The 22,724-nt window shown below is 47.1% G+C and overlaps 1 protein-coding gene across 2 annotated transcripts in view; it reads right to left on the reverse strand.

Moving 5' to 3' along the window:
• The window catches only part of NRG2 (neuregulin 2), an 83,753-nt gene that overhangs the window by 37,777 nt on the left and 23,252 nt on the right, over window positions 1-22,724 (reverse strand). For both annotated transcript variants that reach the window (XM_021410366.1, XM_021410367.1), the window contains 3 exons: window positions 21,365-21,536; window positions 10,623-10,741; window positions 7,079-7,144 (listed from right to left, as the gene is read on the reverse strand). In XM_021410366.1, the coding sequence (XP_021266041.1) occupies window positions 7,079-7,144; window positions 10,623-10,741; window positions 21,365-21,536 (357 nt within the window). The remainder of the gene's footprint in view (window positions 1-7,078; window positions 7,145-10,622; window positions 10,742-21,364; window positions 21,537-22,724) is intronic.

The following is a 22,724-nucleotide window of genomic DNA, read 5'->3' on the forward strand; positions in this document are numbered from 1 at the left end:
ATCCTATCCTATCCATCTAAGCAGAAAGGACATCAGTGGTTATGCTGGGAATTTTAAGCATCTAATATCACACATGTTGTTTAGGCTTTGCAGGCAGCTCATCAGTCTGTTCTCAGGAATCAAGTGAAATATTCTGCCTGCAGTCTCCAAAGGGTTAATTAATGCAGCTTGGACTATAAATTACAGTTAATTTTTCACGAACTCCAGCTACTGTCGAGGAAAGCAGGGAGACAGAGATAATTTCACTACTCTTTTTTTTAATAATGTTGACTAGTGAGTTCATAGAGTACAGACACTTCATTCTCTCAATATTTAGACATTCAGTTAGACAGATGAACTCAGCTGGTCAGAGAGTGTATACAGATTGCCTGCTCTGTATATGCCTCATGTACTTACTGATAAAACACAGAATTGCTGAGGTTCCTCTCAACCTAGTTCATCCAACTCCTTGTCGGGGGAACATGGCTGAGAAGGTGTCTGGCCAACCTATTCCTCAGTTGTGGCAGTGTAATCCTGGAATGAGCTACGCTAAATCCATGATTTACACTGATGAATACATGGAGGGACTGTTGATCCTAACCATTCTCTCGGTGGCAGATTTCTGTACATCTGGTACAACACTCTCTTCTCATACTAAAACTGAATGGAGGCTGGATGTTCATTGCTGCTATCTGTATATAAAATCAAAAGGGCTTGCGCAGACTGGGGCTTGCCTGGCAATGGATCAGTGACTCTAGAGCTCATAAAAATTCTGCTCCTTTGTGTTCCTGTGTGTTTATTCATTTGGAAATGTTCTGGTATTTACTCCTGCATTTTATTGAAATAGATCCTGCTGGAATTACCTTCCCAGCTCCTGAGGGCATCATGAGGATCAATAGCCACAGACTAGAAGTTCACCCAAAAATACAAAGGTCAGACTTCAGGACGCTCACCTGAGAGCAACAGATATGGCTGTGGCAAAACAACACAGGCAGCACTCCCCACATGTTCTGTACGGACTGTCCATGTGTTTCACTGACTAACAAGTTTAAAGACTTAGAAGCACCAAGGGACAGCTTGTTTCTGTGGGACAGGTCCTGCAGGGACAAAGTCCTGCATAATGGATGCATAATGGAAGTCCTCCATAAGGATGACCCAGAGAACTACAGGCCGGTGAGCCTCACCTCTGTGCCTGGGAAGATCATGGAGCAGATCCTCATAGAAGACATGTCAAGGCACATATGTGACAAGGAGGTGATCTGAGACAGCCAGCATGGCTTCACCAAGGGCAGATCTTGCCTGACCAATCTGGTGGCCTTCTATGATGGAGTGATGGCATCAGTGGATGGGAGAAGGGCAATGGATGTCATCTACCTTCTCCAAAGCCTTTGACAGGGTCCCATACCACATTCTTCTCTCCAAATTGGAGAGGTATGGATTTGAAGGATGGACTGTTCAGTGGGTTAAGAACTGGTTGGCTGATCGCAGCCAAAGGGTTGTGATCAATGGTTCTATGTCAGGGTGGAGGCCGGTCACGAGTGGTGTCCCCCAAAGCTCAGTCTTGGGACGGGTGCTCTTCAACATCTTTATCAATGACATAGACAATGGAATCGAATGCACCCTCAGCGAGTTTTCAGATGACTTCAAGCTGAGTGGTGCAGGCGATCCATTGGAAGGAAGGGAAGCCATCCAGAGGGACCTGGACAGGGTGGAGAAGTGGGCCCATGTGAACCTAATGACGTTCAACAAGGCCAAATGCAGGGTGCTGAACTTGGACGGGGGCAATCCCAGGTATTTATACAACCTGGGGGAAGAACTCCTCGAGAGCAGCCCTGCGGAGAAGGACTTGGGGGTCCTGATGGACAAGAAGCTGGACATGAGCCAGAAGTTTGCTCTGGCAGCCCAGAAGGCCAACTGTGTTCTGGGCTGCATTAAAAGAGGAGTGGTCAGCAGGGAGAGGGAGGTGGTGGTCCCCCTCTACTCGGCTCTTGTGAGGCCCCATCTGGAGTACTGCGTCCAGGCCTGGGGCCCCCAGCACAAGAAGGACATGGAGCTCTTTGAACAAGTTCAGAGGAGGGCGACCAAGATGATCAGAGGGCTGGAGCACCTCTCCTATGAGGAAAGGTTGAGGGAACTGGGCTTGGTTAGCTGGGAGAAGAGAAGGCTCCGGGGAGACCTCATTGTGGCCTTCCAGTACTTGAAGGGAGCGTATAAACAGGAGGGGGAACAATTGTTCACGAGGGTGGATAGCGAAAGGACAAGGGGGAATGGTTTTAGACTGAGATGGGGGAGATTTAGGTTAGATATTAGGAGGAAGTTTTTCACACAGAGGGTGGTGACGCACTGGAACATGTTGCCCAAGGAAGTTGTGGATGCCCCGTCCCTGGAGGTGTTCAAGGCCAGGCTGGACATGGCTCTGGGCAGCCTGGCCTAGTGGTTGGCAGCCCTGCACTCAGCAGGGGGGTTGAAACTCGATGATCTTTGAGGTCCTGTTCAACCCAGGCCATTCTATGATTCTATGATAATCAAAACACCATCAGCTGCTTCTTCTCCAAGCTGATCTCTCCAGTTTTATGAAGTAGCTCTTCCTAGGCTTTTCTCTATGTTTTTCTCTATGTTTTAGCACCACATTGTTTTATTTTTCCAAATCCCTATCATCAATTTTAATAGTAGCAATATGATACTTCAGTGAGGGAATCTGCTCAATGACTTAAAAAGCAAGGCTAGTGCCAGCATGAATGCTTTGCAGGTGGGACAGCTTAAGCCCAAGAAGTGACGCAACATGACAGGACCAATGATGGAGTCAGACCAACAAGCAGATGCCCTGACACACAGCCTCCTCCTCCGAAGGCTGGCCATAATACTTCACTTCTTCAAGGGGATGTCAGCTTCCAGCCCACACTTTACTTTTCACAGATGGACTTCCCATCTGTGACTTTAGAGTTGTAATGGCCCGACTTAACATCACACCTTGACTAACAGGCAGGATGGTTACTTCAGAAATACACTGTGCAAAATAAGCAGTGAACGTGATCTACAGTGACACAGACATAGCACAGCTCTCTGTGAAGGGTGACAGTGAGATCTCCGACACATCCACCTCCAGGTACCACGCCTGCGTACGTGCAGGCATCACTCAATTACCAACCACACCTCCAGCTCTGGACTCCAAATTTAGGGTTTTAAATTCTCTGAGCAAAGGCCACACCAGGACTTACTTTAGTCTAATACTGAAAACTGGTCTGTCCGCATGACCCTTGGCAGACCAGCTTTCATCTGTTCCAGCTATGCTCTTAGCTGGCTGGACACCATTCAGCTCCAAACAGACAGCACCATGCCTGTGTTTGACACCAGCAGCTCTAGGAGAGTATAGTGCCTTTAGACTGGACTGATGTGGGGTGAACAGAGATTGACCTAAAAATCAATGTGCAGAACTGCCATGGCTATCCAGTAAAGACCATGCCAGACAGGTCTTGAAGGAGCATGGGGAGAACTGACTAAACCTTAATTACTCAGCACACCTTACTGTGGTAGATGCTCAAGTTTTGCTTCAATCAGATGTGACTTAAAAACCACACTAGAGAAAAGACATCACTGAGCCATTGTAATTGTGGCAGCCCATCAGGTTTATCTCACTTGGGAAAGAGAAAGTAATGAAAGAATTCCCATCACTTAGCCATGCTAAGCATTGGGGAAGGCAGTAACCAGGAGAGGGAGAGACTGAATGAGTCCACACTTAGTCCAGTGATAACACCAAGATGCACAGAGAGGTTGACTTAATTGGAGAAAGAACGGCTGTTTCACCTACCCTTCCATGAGGATCTTTAAAGGAACTTCAGGGAGTGCTAATGATCCCCAGTGGTTGAATTAAAGACCTTGCAAATCTATCCCGAGAGCCCAGCTTTCACCCAAGTGCATCACGTAATACCCCAGCCCTGTGTTCCCAGCACAACTCAGCACTGTCTCTCTTGCTCTGTCTCCATCTTTCTATGACCTGCTCCCAAACCTCACTATGCTGCAGAGCACCAGTGGAGTGAAATTAGATGGCCCAGCAAGCACCACCCTACCCTCACAGGCTATCAAAGGGAAGGCACTCAGCCAGATTACCTGGATAGTGTCCCAGACAAAGAGCATGAAGCAGAGCCCAGGTGAGCAGCTGCAGTGATCCACATGTTGTTTTAGAGCACCTGCCCATTGTTGTCTGATGGTACCCAAACAACACTTCCTGCACCTAGCCTGTATTCTCCTTTAACCCTTAAGAGTTCACCTGTTTTTCCAAATCAAGGAAAGGGATTAGAGGAGAACCCAGTTACAGAGAACAAGCAAAACCTGGCCTCTTCAGAGATTTCAAACTTTACCTCACCTTCTAAAAATGAAACGCTGGTAAAGCTTTAGTATCTTCATCCTGCATAGACTTTACATCTCAGAATGCTCTGCAAATTGCTCTGAACTTCATTCATTTTTTGTCTCTGTTAGAATGCTTCTGAACTTTGATAATGATTCCTATTCTGTCTACCAAGCAGGTCTGTAGCTACAGACTCCGGAGCCTTGTCTGGCTGCTTCATGCTGCACAGTGACAGGATCACATCGCCATTTTGAGTACTCTGGATGTTGGAATGAGTATAAAAGATGTTTCTCTCTTCATCACAGCACACAGAGTTACCCCATCCCTGCAAGTTCCTGCATGTGAGCTGAGCCATTGTAGCCACCCAATGCACAACCTCAGCCTGTGACAAATACAAGACAACATGACAACAAAGCAGAGATGTGCCCAAGCTGCCTGCTCAAGGCATGCTCCCTTCCCAGGAACTGCAGCTATCACCAAGCTCCAGCTCACATAGTGCTGTCTCAAGACAGTGTTTAAAATCCAGTGAATTATTTACAACATTTAAGTGAAACAATGAAAGGTGGGAAAACCTATGACTACAGACAAGCTTTTGAATATAGACGTGTACAGTAAATGCAAGAACTTTACAAGAATGAGTTACTTATCACCTTTCCCAATCATCACAATTCATAACAACTTCATTACTTCCCCATATGTTAGACACAAGCAATTCTGTGATAGACCAGCAGTGATCATGCATGAAAATCAGTGATAATGTGTTATTAGCTTAAAAGTTGAGGGAGATCATAAAAAAGGAATGTAAAGGAAATAGTTTATTACAATTTTATGTCTGGAGACTTTACCATCTTCTTCATATCCATAAGAAAAAAGCAGACAGCCAAGGATGATATTCCCGCACTGAGAGCAGAGGAAACAAAGCTTTTCCAAGGGAGAAAGTTCTATGCAGGTCACACGGCATTCTTGCATGTTTCCTTTCTAGTGCTGAAATTTTGCTTTCAGTGCAATGAGCATATATCTAATGTGATGAAAATGTATTGTACAGACCTACTCTGATGAGCACAAAGGAAAAAAAATGGCGGAAGATTGTATAGTCACTGCATCAATGCTGCTACATCCCAGCATGATGTGACCAGTGTAGTGGAAGGCTAAGAACAACAAAGGAGCAAATCACAGAATCATGGAATCATAGAATCATAGAATAAGATTTGGGCTGGAAGGGACCATAAAGATCATCTAGTTCCAACCCTGCTGCTATAGACAGGGACACCTCCCACTTGACCAGGTTGCTCACTACCCCATGCAGCCTGGCCTTGAAAGCCTCCCGGGTGGGGGCATCCACAGCCTCTCTGGGCAACCTGTTCCAGTGTCTCATCACCCTCGCAGTAAAGAATTTCTTCCTGATATCTAGTCTGAATCTATCCTCTTCCAGTGTAAAGCCATTTCTGCTTGTCTTGTTGCTACATGCCCTTATAAAAAGTCCCTCCCTAGGTTTCCTGTAGGCCCCCTTCAGGTCCTGGAAGGCCGCTATAAGTTCCCGCAGGAACCTCCTCTTCTCCAGGCTGAGGAGCCCCAGCTCTCTCAGCCTATCCTCATAGGGGAGGTGCTCCAGCCCTCTGATCATCTTCACAGCCCTCCTCTGGACCCAGTCCAAGAGCTCCATGTCCTTCTTCTGTTGGGACCCAGAACTGGACTCAATACTCCAGGTGGTGTCTCATGAAAGCAGAGTAGAAGGGCAGAATCACCTCCCTCGACCTGCTGGTCAAATATTAAGTGTAGTCTTCTAAGCAGAAAAGCTTTTAGAATCAGATTTCTTTAAAATCATAAAAATGGAGCTTTCCAAACATCCATATAAAATCTCCAAAGTGAAACTGCCAACACAGAGGTGCAGCCAGCTGCACTGTCAGCGCAGCAGCTGGAAAGGAGAAACAGCACAGATCTGGAGATGTCTGCTTGGTCTTCGGCTCACCTTTAGACAGACTCCTGGTAGGCTGTCCAGCGTGCTGATGCTCCCTGAGAGCTGCAGTGTCCCTGAGCAGGGAGAGGCTCTCTATCACAGAAATCATGCATCCCATGAGAAGGAGCCATGCCAACAGCCTGGCTCCCAGATTTACGCTTGTATACATTGCTCTGTGCTTTGAGTTTTATCTGTGTGTGCCTATTTTCTACTGCATTCGTGACAACTAAATTCAGGGGAATGCTAAAAAGCAGTTCCACCAAATAAAATCAAATCAAACATTTTGGGAAACCTTTTCTTGTTTTCTGGAAACTCAAGAAATAATGTGACAGCAAGGTGCAGCTGTATTCTCTGCCTTTTTATTCTGACTTAGTCTTAGAAGCCTCATGTCTCCTTTCTTGTATTTCCTGTAGCCTTTTTTGTTTTTTTCACCTACACTCAAAAAATTAAAATAAATCCCTAGACCAAAGGCTGCAACAAGCACATCTTAGAAATACCAATAAGTCTATGCCCTGAAAGAGCTGTAGACATTTAAAATCCACCACCAATTTTAGGCAGCATGTTCCTCGAGCTACTATTGCAGTAGTTATTAACCTCTCCCTCTCCAAGATGGACACAGCAATATAAATTATATTTTGAAAGATTCAGTGAAAGATCAGGGCTTTGGGAGGAATCAAAGAGAAGGAGCAATTAAAGAAGATTCCAGGAGGCAATCAAGCATTTATGCAATTTGTTTCATAACAACAAAACAAATAAGGGGAAAGAAGCTGTATGGGAGCGGGGGGAGAGGTACTTACACTCTTCTTCCATAACAACTATTTTAGTTTCTGAGGCTGGTAAAACTTGTGGTGCTTTCGTTGTTCCTGGGGAAATTAAGGTAAGAAAGTAGTGAACAAAATATCTAATTTGAACAGAGAAGATTGGGCTTAGCTATGCAGGGAGGAGGACGAGAGCAGGTGCTGCGTTAGTACTGGTGAGGGGATGCTCAGGTAGATAACTGCAAGAAAGGCAAATAAACACATGTCCCTGCAGGGGGATGGCACAGCGCACGTTGGTCCCCTTGCCATAAGGGGACTTATGCCACTTGGGCCTTCATCGCAATAAAAAGGCAGAAAGGGCTCAGGGTTTACTAGGTGTACGATGAGTGAAATCGCCACAGGTTTTCACAGCCCTGACAGCTGTGAGAGTGCAAAGATCACAGCGAAGCAGTGAGAACAACATGGAGCTTAAGAAAAGGTGAGATGGCCTGATGATGACAAGTCTCCACCCTGTAAGTATTTGCAGCTCTGCGACACATAGTAATGTTCTTTCAAGAGATGGAGGAACTGGAAAGAAATTAAGGCCTAGGCCAAAGGCAATATGGGAGCCCAGCACATGTAGCGATTTCCTCCTTACAGTGTAGGAAGCTGGGAAAGTCCACTGCCCACAGCCATTAAGGCAGCTGGCAGCAAGAACCCCTCCTGACCCACCAGAGGCAGAGAGGAGAAAGCATCAGGAGGTAATGCTGTGTGGAGACATGGTGATGATGGCACCAGGAAAAGGGAAATGCAAGGGAAGCAAGAAGGTTTGTTGGAAAAGTTTAAGTTTTCCCAGAGTTCTTAGCAAAGGGGGTGATGGGGTATTAGTCAAGGAGCTGCCTAGAAATTTTCTGAGGAAAAAGAATCTGAAACTGTCACATCTCAGCTATGCTCTCATTCCCACTTGCAATGTGAATATTACACTATCAATAAAAAGGACCAGAAAATGGGACGTTTTTCAAAGAAAGCATCTAATTTACCTCAAAGTAATAAAAATCTGAAAAGAGCACCAAAGCACAACATGTTTTGATGAAATCTAGAAGCATTTCTTCAGAAAACTGACACCCTTCTAAAGCTTTTCAATGGAAGAGCTTCTATTTCTAAGCTGGGTATTTTGTGGAAATTCCGGAATTGCAGAGGAGGGATAAGCCTCTGGGTTTGGCCAATGGGCATTTGCTAAGAGACAAGGGGTCATGGCACTGCGGCCACTCTCTTCCTAAGGAAAATCTATTTTCAGTGCGGCATTTTCAGTGATTTGCAACAGATCTGTGGGACTGAAGTGGTTCTTTGTGCAAATGATAAAGGCTGAAAAGTCTCAGTGGAATAGAATACAGCAAAGAGTACTTTGCAACGGCAGCGCTGCCTCATCAGGCTGAGAAATGTTTGCCAGCAGAGACATCTCCATCCACAGGCTGAAGGGCTCATGTGTGAGCACCTCTGCCACCAGGACCCAGAGGGCACAGGACCCTCCACCCCCTGAAGGACCCTGTCCCCAGGGACAGGGCAGTAAAGACAAAGTAGAATAGAGAAGGAGAATAAACAGAAGCAGCAATAGCTGTAGTAAGCTTCAGGGAAAGGGGGGGCTTTGAGGAGAGGGAGCTTGTGTACCTCTGATTAATTGCTGTCGGCTTATAGGGTTTTACAGAGCAGAACTGAGATGTAGTCAGAAGGAGCTCAAAGAGTAATGCAGGCAGGGACAGAAAAGCATCTATAGGTTCAGAGATAAGCAGATGCCTTGGGAAGCTTTCTACTGAAAGATGTCACAGAAGAAGGGAGTGTGCAGAAGGGAGGTGAGGAAAGCTTCCCAGGCCCCAGGAAGGACCAGCAGTAAAGGCAACGTGGAAGGAAAGAGAAGACTCCATGATCAAGTGCACAGGCACAGATGAATGGTGCTCTGCCCTGAGGAGCTCCAGGGAGAAGCGACAGAAGGGCGCAAGAGGGTGGCAGAGTGGCAAAAGCCTACAGTGATCAACAACATAGTTTACCTTTGCAAAAGGCCACAACTAATGTTTAATTGCAAATACCTGCTCTCCTGCCAGGTGACCTGCAAACAACAGCAGCGAGGTGTGCTTGCTGCTGAGCTCAAAGCCGAAGGTAGATTTTCAAGGCTGCTTAGAAAATGGATTCATCAAGACCCCACTATAAGCAGGGCACACCAGGCAATCTTTTGTTACTGGATCTGCAGCCCCTTGCACCCTGCATCTCCCACCAGGTAAAGGTACAGGGCAGATTTTTATGTCTCTTTACACTGTCAAATCATTACTGGACAACTCAAGCGTGTCCTCACGCTCCCTGCAACATGAGTGAGAGCCATCTGCTCCTGTCCTGGCCACACAAGAAGAGTTACACCTGGGAGCTGTTGCGGCCTGATGTGTGTTTCCCTAGTCCTGTGAACAGTGTGCAGGATGATGTGATGGGCACTGCTTCATCAGTCTGCCTCTTTTGCAAAGGCATTGCCAGCGGCTGGAGGAGCAGAGCAGGTGAGCAGGGCTCTGGTGGCAGGCACTCACTGTGCTGCACACAGCGGGTTGTACATGCAGCTCCCAGCCCAACAGGAGCTGTTTGCATTGCATGGGACAGCCAGAGCACGAGTCAGAGAAAAGGAGCAGCACTGCCTCCGTTGGCTTGCTCTGGACACTTTCCCTGTCATAATCAGAAAGAAAGCAAGGCTAACTTCCCAGGTCTATGTATGGGCTGCCTTCCCCAGGCACTGCAAGCGCTGGTTTTGTACAGGCAGAGTAATCGAGGGGGAGGTATGTGGTATTCCAGCCTCACAAAATATCCGGGACTGCAGACTCTGCTGAGGCACAGATTAGTAGAGAAAACAATGCCAGAAAGCAGTGGGAAAAAGGTACCTTCTGTCACATGTGACCAGTGCAAGAGCTCAGCAGCAGTGAAACTGGACTGTGCCAAAGGGCCGCATGGCAGAGCTGGGGCTCCCACAGTGGCTATTGAATGGCAGGAGGAAGAGCTGAGGCAACAGAGCTCGCAGGAGCCATCCCTCCCCTGCTCACACCCTCCCAGCTTCTGGCAACCACTGCAGGGACTTTCAGAGCCAGAGGGTGCATCCAAACCATTGTGTTAAGCAATATAATTATGATGACCAAGATAATAATAAAACCACCTAACCTCAGACTCCATCTGCTGAGCTCTAAGAGATGGAATACACATTCTAGGATGAAAACCAGAAGCAACTTCACTTATCACAAAGCTATGGTTTAACTACTTGTCTTCTGGTGGGTTTTGCCTCTCAAAAATTCTTTAAAAAAATAAAACATCAAGCCCACCAGCTTTCTTTCTTCCTTGCCCTTTTTAAAAAATACATAGACCGTAAGTTTATTTAAAATGTAAATTAACCACATTGCCAGTGACAGATAACAAAGATAAACATTTATGCTAAGCTTCATTTTTCTTATCTCCCAAGATTGTTTTACTTGATATCCTGAAAGCATGAAACAAAATACAAGACAGATCACCTGCAGAACCTCCCGCTTTTTACTTGAATGACAGATGGCTCAAGACATTTGCTGACTTCTTCACTTACCACTTCTCACATTCAGGCTGCCTTTTGCGGTGTCTTTCCCTAAAATGTTCTCCGCTTCGCAGCTGTACTCCCCAGCATCTTCCAGCTTCACCTTGTTGAACTGCAGTCTGGAAATCTTTCTGTTGAAAAGTATAGCAGACATTTCTTACTCAATTGCTAACCATCCTCATGAATTGATAACCATTCCTGGCCCTGCTACACTGCCTGGTAAGTTCCCCTTTCTGCAGGAGACAGGCCGCCTGATCTCACCACCTGATCAGGATTCAAACAAGACCCTTCCCAGGAACCACAGCCGGCGTGATTTCCTAAGCAAACATCTCCCTTTGAACCCACTGCTCTTAGCTTGATGCCATGGTTTGTTCTGATATCTGCTCCCATTCTCAGAAAGGCCACATATGGAAAGTCAAGAAGTCTTGGGAGGGGTTGAACCCAAGACCCCAGCTCCCCAGCACACGGACCTGCACCAGAGAAAGGTACTTTACTGAAGAACACTGAGATCTGACTGGAGGAAGGAGAGGAGCAGCACGTTCCGCACCTTAGCAAGGAGGATGAGCAGCTCAGCTCAGCTGCCATGGAGTGCCTCCCTGGCCACGTCCAGCAGTGCTGCGCGCTCAAACACCCATGCTATGGTCATGGGGTAATGCACCCATGCATTCCAGCCTGCAAACCAAAGCCCTGAGGTCTGACCTAAACGACTAGCTTGTAACTTTATCTGGGCAAACAGGGCAAGCACTTTGTCTCCCCCAAATACACACACTCCAGTGCGCACTGCAGACACATCAGGCTGACATCCACATGATCATCTCATTGGCCAGAAGCACCTAGGAAGAGCAGATGACGATGTAGGTGATGACTGCCCACGTGACCTAACAACTAGTGCTGTGTGCTTTGTGGGAATGGGAACTGCACGGGGCAGAGCTCTGCGGTGGCACAGGGTAAGGCCATCGCCTTTCCCCCCACCGAAGGCTGATGTCCCATTCTCCAGGATGTCTTTCTGACAACAAGGCAAAACCCTTTGTTAACTAGTTTGACTGAGATCATTACCAGCCTTCAACACACACCAAAGACCACTCATGAGACCACAAGCGAACTTCCTCATCAGACCCTCTGTTTTAAATTTCCTTCTGGTTTAGACAGCTTATCAAAAAACATCCTATGCTCTCTTCTGGTGAGAACATCTCTCTCTGCTTCCTACCCCAAGCTCTTGTCTCTGTGTTATACAGTCACTTGATGGAGAAGCTTGGAAGCACTGACAGATTTAAAAAGAGGTTCCACTGGCATACGTTGCTGAAGGCAAAATTTCTCTAACGTGGAAAACCATTATCTTTGGAAATACTTGCAATGTTACATATGTCATCTAGAAAGGACTTTGGGCTGTGCAAATGATTTTCCATAGAAAGTCCTTCACAGAAGTGCACTGACATCTCTTCAACAGCTTGACATGCTGCTCTACTGGGAGCCATGGCACAAGGACACAGTGTGAACATCTCACTCACTGTATTAGCAAATAAAAAACACTTGAGATGACTTGGTACACAGACGATGCCCTGTTCTGCAGGATGCGGTCAAGTGTTCAACTGCAAGAGTCGAGGCTCCCTGTGGAACAATTTTTAAATAAATGTTGACAGCGTGTCTCCTGAATTCCACTAATCCCAGGTCTCCCCTGCTTCATGGTGCAAAGCCATAGGGCCAGCATGTTCAGCGTGGGGGCCTAAACCAGCAGGCTGGTGCAGAGACTTGCTGGGAGGTGTGACAGGCACCAGATGATGGGCTTTGGCCCTATGGGGCTGTAGCAATCAGTGCAGGACCCCATTACCCTCTCCCTCCCCAGAGACGGGTGAAGGAACAGTTGGCAAAGGGTCAAGGCCAGGTCCTGAAAGCTGAAAGCATTAACGAACATGCTGCCTGCAGCTGCCAGAGGACAGTTACTCTAATGATTATTGGCTGCACCATGATCTCGTATGCACAGCATGTTTTGCCATGCACAGTAACCGGAAAAATCCACTACGTATCACCCATGTCCATGATCATTTGCAGATAAAGGTTTTTAAATTCCAAATATACAAATTAGTAAGTTATTTAGTGACACAAAAGGCTAATGAAAGGGTTCATACAACAGATTCATCTCCACTAACAGGATGAGAGACATGTGGTCTTTTACCTGGAACCGGAGGAGAATGTGAGCAGAATATCATGCAATGCTGGTATTTATAGAACCTCGGTATCAAGGTGAAACCAAAGAGGATTATTTTGTTTTAATCCAAATGACTGTTGTACTGTCAAAATAGATTATTTTTATTTTCTAACACAGCTCTCTTGGATTGCAAGATCCCCTTAAAAAAGTCAAAAGCTTTTTTTGAGGACCAGTGACCTCAACAGTACAATGCATAATGTCAGGCAACAGACCTAGGGGAGAGAGATGAAAGGTACAGAAGAGGATGAGATTTAATGTAGAGCATAGCCACAGCAAAATGAATTTTCCTATTCCAGTAAGCACTGAAACAGTCAGAGAACTACCTTGTTTCTGAAGGTAGCACCAGTCTGAACCTTTTAACTCACATGAATCATAGAATCATAGAATTGTTTGAGTTGGAAGGGACCCCCCAAGGCCATCCAGTCCATCCCCCTGCAGTGCACAGGGACACCCACAGCTCCATCAGGTGCTCAGAGCCCCATCCAGCTGGACTTGGGGTATCTGCAGGGATGGGACACCGCCACCTCTCTGTGCAACCTGTGCCAGTGCCTCACTGCTCATATTGTAAACAAAGTTCTTCCCTATATCCAATCTAAATCTCCCCTCTTCTAGTTTAAAATCATGAATAATGACTCATCACAAGATGAACTTCACTGAAGATGTGAGTGAGATTAGGGTTTACCTGACCCATGTATGGCAGAGAGAACTATGACCAGTCCACCTCTGTTCTATTTTACTACTTTCACATACTTCTGAAATACCTCAAAGCTGCTTAGGAAATTGATTTTGCAAGTTTGCATTCTTCCTCCTGCTGCCTGGAGGGCAGACATTTTGTTTCTTTGATAGCTGAGGTGTGTTTTTAAAGAAGTACCAAATAACAGCACTAGGAGGAACCTTCCACAGTTCCCTGTCCCCTGCTGCCCTTCTGAGATGTGATCCCTGGGGATGCTCACCCCTGGGAAAGCCCTGCTGTGCTCCTCCTGAGGTGCCTGGCTGCCAGATGATGCCATTCTTCTGGAGGAAGGCACTGCCCTGGGCTGTTTGTTCAGTGAAAGGACTGGGGTCACTGACAGATGCCATCATTTCAGCGTAGTGTAACTCTGTTGACATTTCTGTACTCCAGGGGAAAATGTGCCTCATTGTATTTTCTGACCCTCAGCACATATGACTTAGCCACACACTAATTATCTCCTGTAGTGCCAATGGAGAAGTGAGCCATAGAGAATAGGTTGTCTGCAGGCTCTGGGGGATGGAATCCACAAGGAGCCCTTCAGCCTGGCCAGAACAGGATCCCCCAAATACCTTTCCAGCCAAGAGAACATGTCCCCCAGAGGGCAGTTCAGAGTGCCAATCTCCAGACTACAATGGGAAGCAGGGAGATCAGCCCTTGGCCGAGACCTACATAAAGATCCTAGCAAACCCTGGCCAGGAAGGGTGGCCTCATTTGCTGTAATTTAGACATCTCAGAGTCAGACATCGAAATATGAGTTTGGGCCCTGAGGCCTCCTGTACAGTGAGAGGAAAAGAAACAGGCGCTTCATCCTGCCCAGAGAGGAACTTTTCGTGACAGGACTCATGTTCCCACCAGCGCTTTGGTTAGCTTGAATCATTTTTCTCCTCCTCCCTACAGCCAAGTAGAAACCGGACCGTTTTCCCAGGCCACCTCCTCACAGAGCCGTGCACCTTGGTGCCCTGTGCTGCCAGGAGACACCTAGCTCTGTTTCCATGAGGACTTGGTGAGCCCTGCATGAGTTCAACTGCTTCTGCATCGTGCAGGACAAAAATAGCTCTCGGATTACTACTATTGTAGTATTTTATGAGTCTTCTAAAAATAGAGGAGCTAACACAGAAGTAATAAAAAAGTCAAGGAATTAGCTAGTGAAGAGAACTGGAAGATTATGCCTTATTTGGCCTCTACATTGTCAATGAATGCCGTCCGTATTAAAAACACGTGAGTTCCTAGGAAAAGGAAATTCTCAAATGTGGTTCTTGCAAAGGACATTTAATAGACTGCTGTGGTTACCTATTAACTCCTTTCCTCTCTGAACAGACAGCCAGGGCAGGCAGCGCAGCAGTGCTGCAGAGAGCACAGGGGCCGGCACCGTGCCACGTGCACTGCTTGCACACCATCCAGCGATTCAGTTGGTGCCTACATGCTCTCCCGGCACTCTGCACAATGGTGAATTTGCCCTAAGAAAGTGGGTTTATGGCTGGCAAGAAGACTCAGACCATCCAGCCCTCCAGCTTACAGTCCAGAAGCACTGTCTGGCAACAGCCCGCCATCAGGAGCTCTGCCGGCTGGAGCAGGGGCTCTCAGTGCCCCTGCCTCAGGGAACACATTCATCTTCCCCAGCAAGCAGTGAGAGAAAGTCAGGTAGAAGAGTTCATTTCAATGCGAAGCAGAGCGGGGATGGCCATGGCAAAGCAGCTCTGCCAGACAGGGCAGAACTGGCATCCAGGACCATCCTCTCACCTGCGCAGCCAGATGGAAACCACCCCAAGCTCTCCCCTGCCCTCAGTGACAGAGCAACACAACAGAGCTGGGCAAGCTGGCTGCACTTGTTGTGCTTGAGAACAACACATGGCTGTGTTGGCTGCTATGAACTCCAGGGCATGATCTGGCTAGTTCAGGATTAGCTTTAGAAACAGTGAATGAGAAAGGGTGAAAACAAAAGCAACCCTCAAGCAATGCAATCAAATAAGATGGGTAAGAAAAGGAAAGTTCAGACTTCTCAGCTCAGCTGCCATCCCTCCTGTCGTGGGCAAAGTCCTCCCTTCTCCTTCCCTCACACCATCGCTTGCCCTGCTCAGGGTTTGACCTGCTGGGACCGTGTGAGAAGCGGGATATAGCGAACTGTCCTTGCGGGGGCCCAGGGCAGGACCAATCATCTCCAGACCCCCTTTGCCTGCTCTTTCCTACCCGAGTCCCCCAACATTAAAGTGCTGCTCTAACCTGAAAAGCAGATTTGCCCCTTCTCTGCTCAGCAGTGTTGTTCTCTCTCTGTGCCCAGGCTTGGGGCAGGCTGATTTTAAAAGGAAGACTCACGAGTCCTCACTCTGCAGAGCTGATACTGACAATGGTCTGAGAGTGAGAGCTGGAGTCCCTTCTGGGTCACACAGCGTCAACAAAATAGGAGAAGATCAATAAGTACAATCCAAAGAGCAGGGTCACTTGTGCAACCCCCTCCATCCTCCCATTCAGCCCTGGGCTGCATCTCCATACAGCCATGGCTGTCCTGGCACTGTAAAGAGGTGCAGGGCAGCTGGGGCAGTGAAATCCAACCACATGCCCAGAGTGGATTTGTGGTCACTCGGTTGAGAGACAAACCTCTGTGTGCCACTGCCCTTGTGCTGGCAAGCCTGTGGCAGCTGCCAGAGTGTGAAGGCAATACATACATAAAAGACAGATTTTTGGTTAAGGATGATGAACTCTCTCATGTCACAGTGCATGCTTGTATTTCTTGTCCTGGAATTCATAGCAATTGATCCATTCCATGGATATTTTGAAGAATTTTCCTCAAACTCCAATGCCAAGGTTTGAAATCCTTCTGGGAGAATGTAGATCCCAGAGCGGCTCAGAGCAGGTTCTTTCCCTCTTTGTTATAACATCTCACATGCACACTAGCAGCCTACCAGGAGCCAGGGACCTCACAGTACCAAACACAGAACAGACACCTCCCTGTTCAAAAAGCAAATATCTAAAGAGAGAGACAAGAAACCTCAGATAGGGATGCAGTTAGGACAGTATGCAGAGGCCTCACTACATCAGCAACAGAACTACAGCTATTTCTGTAGCTGGGAGCAGAAGAAAGGGTTGGTGCTGCTGCGGGGGAAGGCGCAGACGTCCTCATTTGGAAGTGTATCACTTGTTAAATGGAAGCTGATAGGATAGGCAACTCAGAGGTAGGACTAAAACATCAGGGATTGCCAGACATGGGAGGAAGGCCAGAGAGAGCCTTTAAAGCAAAACCAGATAGTTTTAAATCAGAGGAGGTAGGGAGAGAGGTGCCATATTAAGAGCAGCAGTTTTTGGTGGACGCCCTTCACTGAGCACAGGAATGGAGATGAGCAAATCCAGGATGGAAGTATTTAGATCAGAGAAAAGCATGTCTCTAAGGAACAGACATAAGGTCATGGAAAAGCAGCATGGAACAGCACCTTTGGGTGGACAGACTCCTTCAAAACCTCTGTGAAACGTATCATTATTATATTACACAGGGTTGTACAAGAGATTCAGTTATAGTTCTGAGGCTCCTTTCTGAGTCTGGAGCATTTGGGACGTCATTCATTTCTTCTTAAGTCTTTTTTTCTGCCGCTAGTGCGTGCCACTGATCCTTGCCAGTGCCTGATCCATGACATACACGGGGAACAAAGCAAATTCGTGACTGTGGGTATACAATGTGCTATCCCAGACGAACTGCCTGCAGCCTCAGCCACCACCCCAGCCCTTCTTCCCCAGATGCCAGGTAAAGCATTAAGTCGGATGAATGAGATTTCAACTGATGTTTCAGTGAGAGTGTTCCAGCCTAACCTGTGACACTGTGCAGCTGCAAAGGGCTAAGATGAGATAGGGAGAGGATTTTTTTTTTTTAACCAGCCAACACCATTGGAAAAGAAGAGAGAAAATTTCAGGCATATAAACCTCCTTCTACAGCTAAGTTTGCATACACCATCAGTTGAAGCCACTCAGCATCTGGACGTAACTTCTTAGTCACTATAACTCACTTGTGCTTGATCAAACGCCCATTCCCTGAATCTCTCATGAGCCCCAACTTGCAGGCTTTGTGTATTGTTCTAGCTCAAGACCCAACTGCTTCTCCTTTCAGTTCTCAGTTTCCCTGGTTGAGTCCCAGGTGCGCTGGCCAAAATGATGTCCATCATCTCCTTTAAAACAACAAACAGGCAAACAAAGGAGATACTCTCTTTCACACCCCCTCCAATAAAGTGCCATTAGCAGCTAAACCAAATCCCAAGTATCTGAGACTTACAATGACATCGTGAGAGTTAGTAAGAGAGAAGCTCCCCTGGTGATTATAACAACACCGGTGCTCAAGAAGAGTCTTAGCTTTAAGGCATCTGGAATTGCTCTTGCAAGATCCATTGTCAAGTGAGCTTTTTCCTTTGTTTAAAAATGTCAGGCTGAAGACCCCTGCCAGAGTGGTGGTATAGCCTGCTTGGGTTCACTCTGGCTCCCACAAGGCTTCAGCAGTTCTCTTTGCCCCTCCTTGTCTCCAGGCTTAATTAGGAAATCATTTATCTTTATTGGTACTCTCTTTCCCCTGCTGCTTTGGCATTATTATTATTTTTGCCTTCATTCCAGAGCAGTGAGCTGCACAGGGAAGACCACAGCCCCATTCATTGTGGGTGGGGAATAATATACAGCAGGGAGCTCTACGAGGAAGACCCCAGCAATGAATCTGCCCCAGCTAGCATCGCCTGGGGGACTACTGTACAGAAACAGGAGAGGAGGGTATCCCTTGGCTCCACTTACAGGCTAACAATAGGGATTCCTGGTGATACTGAAAGTAGGACACTACTCCCATGGGTTGTCATATGGTCAGCCTGTCCCAAACTGAACTGCCAACCCTCTCCAATCTAATGATACGCCTAGTGTATCACCCAGCAATCTCTCTTGGAAAGAGAGCACACAAAGAGAAGAGGCTGTAAGGACAGCGAGCAGCCTACCAGGCTCTCAGACCACATCCCTCTGATTTCAGTGCATGATCTACATGTTTCAGGGTAGAGCCCTGAGTGCACCCTGAAGTAGGGTAGCATCCCTACACCTCGGAAAACAGAAAGTCCCCTGGCTCTCTCCGGGGCCGTCATCTGACCATTTGCCAGGACAGTTCAAAAGTCAAAACTCAGCCTTAACTTCTTGGCACCCAGTGGCCTCGATCCATCTCAGGTGCACTCAGCAGAAAACACTATCTCTTCAGCAGCTCAGAAGGGGTGGGCCAGTCACTTCACTTTACTTTCACTATGGTATGCAGTTCTTTCTGGGTAATTTCTCAAGGTCTCTATCAACTGTGCTTTATTTAAATTGAGCTGGAGATAAAACTCCAGCCAATAATTTCTTCCACCTTAACGAGAAGTTTCCTCTCCGTGCAAGCCAGGCTTGCCCCAGCCTGTTACTAGTTACAGATGGAACACACAGTTCAGAAAGGAGGAATCAGAATTGTTCCCCTCCCTCCAGCAAATACCCATTGGAAAAAAAAACCAAAAACCTCCCTTGTTAGATGGCACCAGAAAGTTTGCCGCTAAGTTTGAAAAGCAAGAGGAAAGAGGATTAATGGAAAAGCTGAAGAGTGACATGCAGTTAACTGCTCCTCTCCACCTTATAACATATATTTCCCTTATTCTTCAACTCTAGGAAGTGCTGTGGGATCGGATAAAAACTTGATCACATCCAGGAGGACTTTAGTTCATCTTTCCAGCTAGAGATGTTGAGGATCTTTACACACACAGGGAAGTTCCATTCTGCAGGGAGCAAAGAGAGGCAAAGAGCAGTAAAGGCATGAGCCATTTAGAGCTGTTATGTTCTTGTCTCCCTCCTAATCCTCTGCGTGTTGTCTAAGGACCACAGAGCTGCAGGTAAAGAATCAAATCCAAAGCCGTGCCCACTTCTGCACAGGACTCATGTGGCCAAGGGACACCCTGCGGACAACACCTCCTCCTGGCAGGGCTTCTTTTTCCTGGCTGCAGCAGACAACTCAATTAGGTCTTTGGATCAAGTTTTTAAATAAATGATCACGTGCACCTGGGCATGTGCTGCATGGTCTGTGAAGATTTTTGTCTTTTTTGCTTTCACCATGAAAGTCCCTTCCCAGTGTTCAGGTTTAGCCCTTTGGAAGCCTCACTCAACTCCTAACTGTAAGAAAGAGCAAAGGATTACCTTGAGACCAATCTTATCTCTAATTGGAGCCAGATGCAAACCTCATTTTTCATGTATTAATCACCGTCTAATAAGTCTTCTTTTCTCAGCTTTACAGTTTAGAATGCTTCTCCTGACGTGCTGGCAGTAATGATGTGCACTCATCTCCCATGCCCAGCTTTGGTTCCCTCTGCTGCTCATCCCCACTCACTACTTAATGAAGAAACACAGATTCCCAAGGACTCCTTTGATACTCAACCCGCAACAGCACAGAGCAATTTTTAATGTACTCTTCTGCATGCACCCAAATCCAGGAGGAGGAAGGTCCAATGCCATCAAGCACCCTGCCTTCAATTTTCAGGCACTGAGAGCTAGCAAACCCACTGCTGCCTGCTGTACAAGGGACAAGGAGCACCAAGTCAGACCAGTCTCAGCCCAACGGCTGCTGGGGTCTGGCCTCTGTGCTGTCCAGCTCCTGGTCCAGGATGGGAAGCAGATGAGCAGGGACACTTGGAGGCTCAGACCTTTGCTGCCAAGGGAGATCCAGGTGCTGGCAGAGCCAGGTGCTCAGCTTTCTTTAAGATGTTTATCCTTGGGCTTATTATGCCAGCAGGAAGCATTTCTAACACGCACACGGCTTTGGCCTGTCACTGGCAGGCTGCGAGCCAACGGGCTGCCATGGAAACTAGGAAATGCCAAGTTATGACTTGATAGCCGTGTTTTGAGGAAAGATTCCCTGTTGGTGTCCCTGATCCAGGAACTGCGTGGGTGCTGCTGTGGGTGTGATGCCATCCTGTCACTGCTCTACACTGGACATTTGGGATGTGTCTATAAAATCAAAGCTAACAGGATTTAAATGAAATGAGAGCAACTGACAATGACCCATTTTAGCATTTGAAGAATTTCTAATTATAAAAGCAAATACTCTGTCAACTGCGTGATTAGAATAGATGAGCTATTTTTCACACACTGAGGCATAACATATGTTGGCATAAATTTAGTTTTAAGATTTCCAAGGGACCAGGCAGTTGCAAGCTGACTTTGTTGCTGGCTGGGTCAGAATATATGAATGTAAGCACAGTCACAATTATGGAATAACTTGAAAAAAAATAACAACATGGATTGATTTAAATGAAAGTGCAGTGGGAGCCCCTTTTCCCTGCTTCACAGAATCACAGAATCATTGAGGTTGGAAAAGATAGTCTGAGATCATCTAGGCCAACCCCAACCCATCCCCACTGTGGTTCCTGTCCCTGCAGCTGTTTCCCACCCCTCAGTTACCTGTTGGATTTTTCAGCATTGCCTCAGAAGAAACTACCAAGAAAAACTATGCACGTGGAATTCTTGATTCACAAGATTCAGCATAGTTCACTTGGCTTGATGTGTAAGGTGAACGGCTGCTTCAGTTACAACTTGCAGTGGGACCTAGCCACAGGGCTGCCTGAATAGGCACTGATTTCCCAATACAACCATCTTTCTCAGCCAGTTTAGATCCTGCTGCTCCATCAAACCTCCCAGCCCTGCCACGCCTGGCCATCTGACCCAGCTCCCCTGCCCATTTAGCATTTGCTGGGGAGCTCAGCACCACTTGGAGCAAGCTGGGAAGTTTGCAGGGCTGGTCCCCAAGACCCAAACTCAGCGTTAGTTAGAGGCAGGGCAGCCCCATAGCATACTTACTTCCCGTTCCCATACTTGATCCGGATGTCTTTGCTCTTCTTCAGCTCTTTGCCATCTTTAAACCATTTGTAGGATGGCTGAGGGTTGCCAGCAGTCGCCTCACATTTCAGTGAGATCTTTTCACCAACGTGAACATTTGGGCTTTTCAGTTTCTTCAGTTTGGGAGGGACAGCTACAAAAAGAGAAACCAGACAACATGAAACTCGTCTTTGTCAGAGGCATACACATGATGCCAGCCCACCCAGAACCCACCCAAAACGTGTGTGCTGTCCCCACTGTTGCATGACAGTTTCACTGCCCCCAGGTTTCACTGGGGGTCACAAATGCTGTCAGACATGAGGTCCCCAGTGCCTGGCTCCCTCCTCACTCAGCTCCACGTGGCCAGACTCAATGGCATTGCAGTTGCCCATATGCAGGCAGCTCGACATGTTTCCTTGCTCTGCCCCCTAGACTGTCCAGATGCAGGATGCAGAAGCTCAAGCTCTTTGGAGACTGTTTTTCTCTGCATCCTGCCTTTGCTGATGATGATTACCAACACCTCTGTGATCCCTGCCACTGCAACACATGCTGCCCGTCCTACTGAACCATCCCCAGGGAAAGATGCCAAGATGGACAGCCATTCAGCATGACAGCATCTCCAGCAAAAGCAACAGCCACTAAGAAGGAAGGCATTAAAACCTACACATGTAAAGGCCAAGAAAGGAGGGACAGCACTTCCCTGGGTCACAGATAGAATGGTGAAAGAATAAAACCATTTGAAAAAAGTATTAGGAGCTGTAGTGCCAGGTTGGCTGGCTTGAAGGTGGGCTCTGCATGTGAGCTTTCCTGCATGTTTAAGAAAGGGGATTTTACCACGCACCTGGAACATCAGGCAGGAGAGAGAGAGAGAGAGAGATGCTTCTTATCAATCTCTGCCAGGCTTTATATTATACCTGACATGCAAGGATTAGAAGGCTTGCAATTTTTCTTTCTCCTTTTTCATTTTCTGATATAACCTTAAAAAAGTAAACAGCAAGTTCCTGGTTTTGCCTTAAGAATATTGCCAACAGTGGTTTTCACTTGTCTAAGAAACGTCAGAGATCAAGTGTTTCCTCTGACTTACGTCCACGAGCTTTCTTTTCGCTGCCTACTGCATTCTGATCTTCTGACGTGGGACAACAATAAAAGGAGGAGGAATCTCATGGGTTTCAGCAGAGAAATTGCTACTTTACTCTGTGTCTCCTCTCACTCTACCAGGGGTGTAAAGGAGGCATGTTTAGCACACCAAGGGCAAAAAAATGAGCTGGACCACATAGTTTTCCCTCCTGTTATTTCTGAACACCCAAACCTGCTGCAGTCTCCCTAGGAATCTGTGCCAGAG

This window comes from Numida meleagris, chromosome 12, assembly GCF_002078875.1.
Source record: "Numida meleagris isolate 19003 breed g44 Domestic line chromosome 12, NumMel1.0, whole genome shotgun sequence".
Lineage (NCBI taxonomy): Eukaryota > Metazoa > Chordata > Aves > Galliformes > Numididae > Numida > Numida meleagris.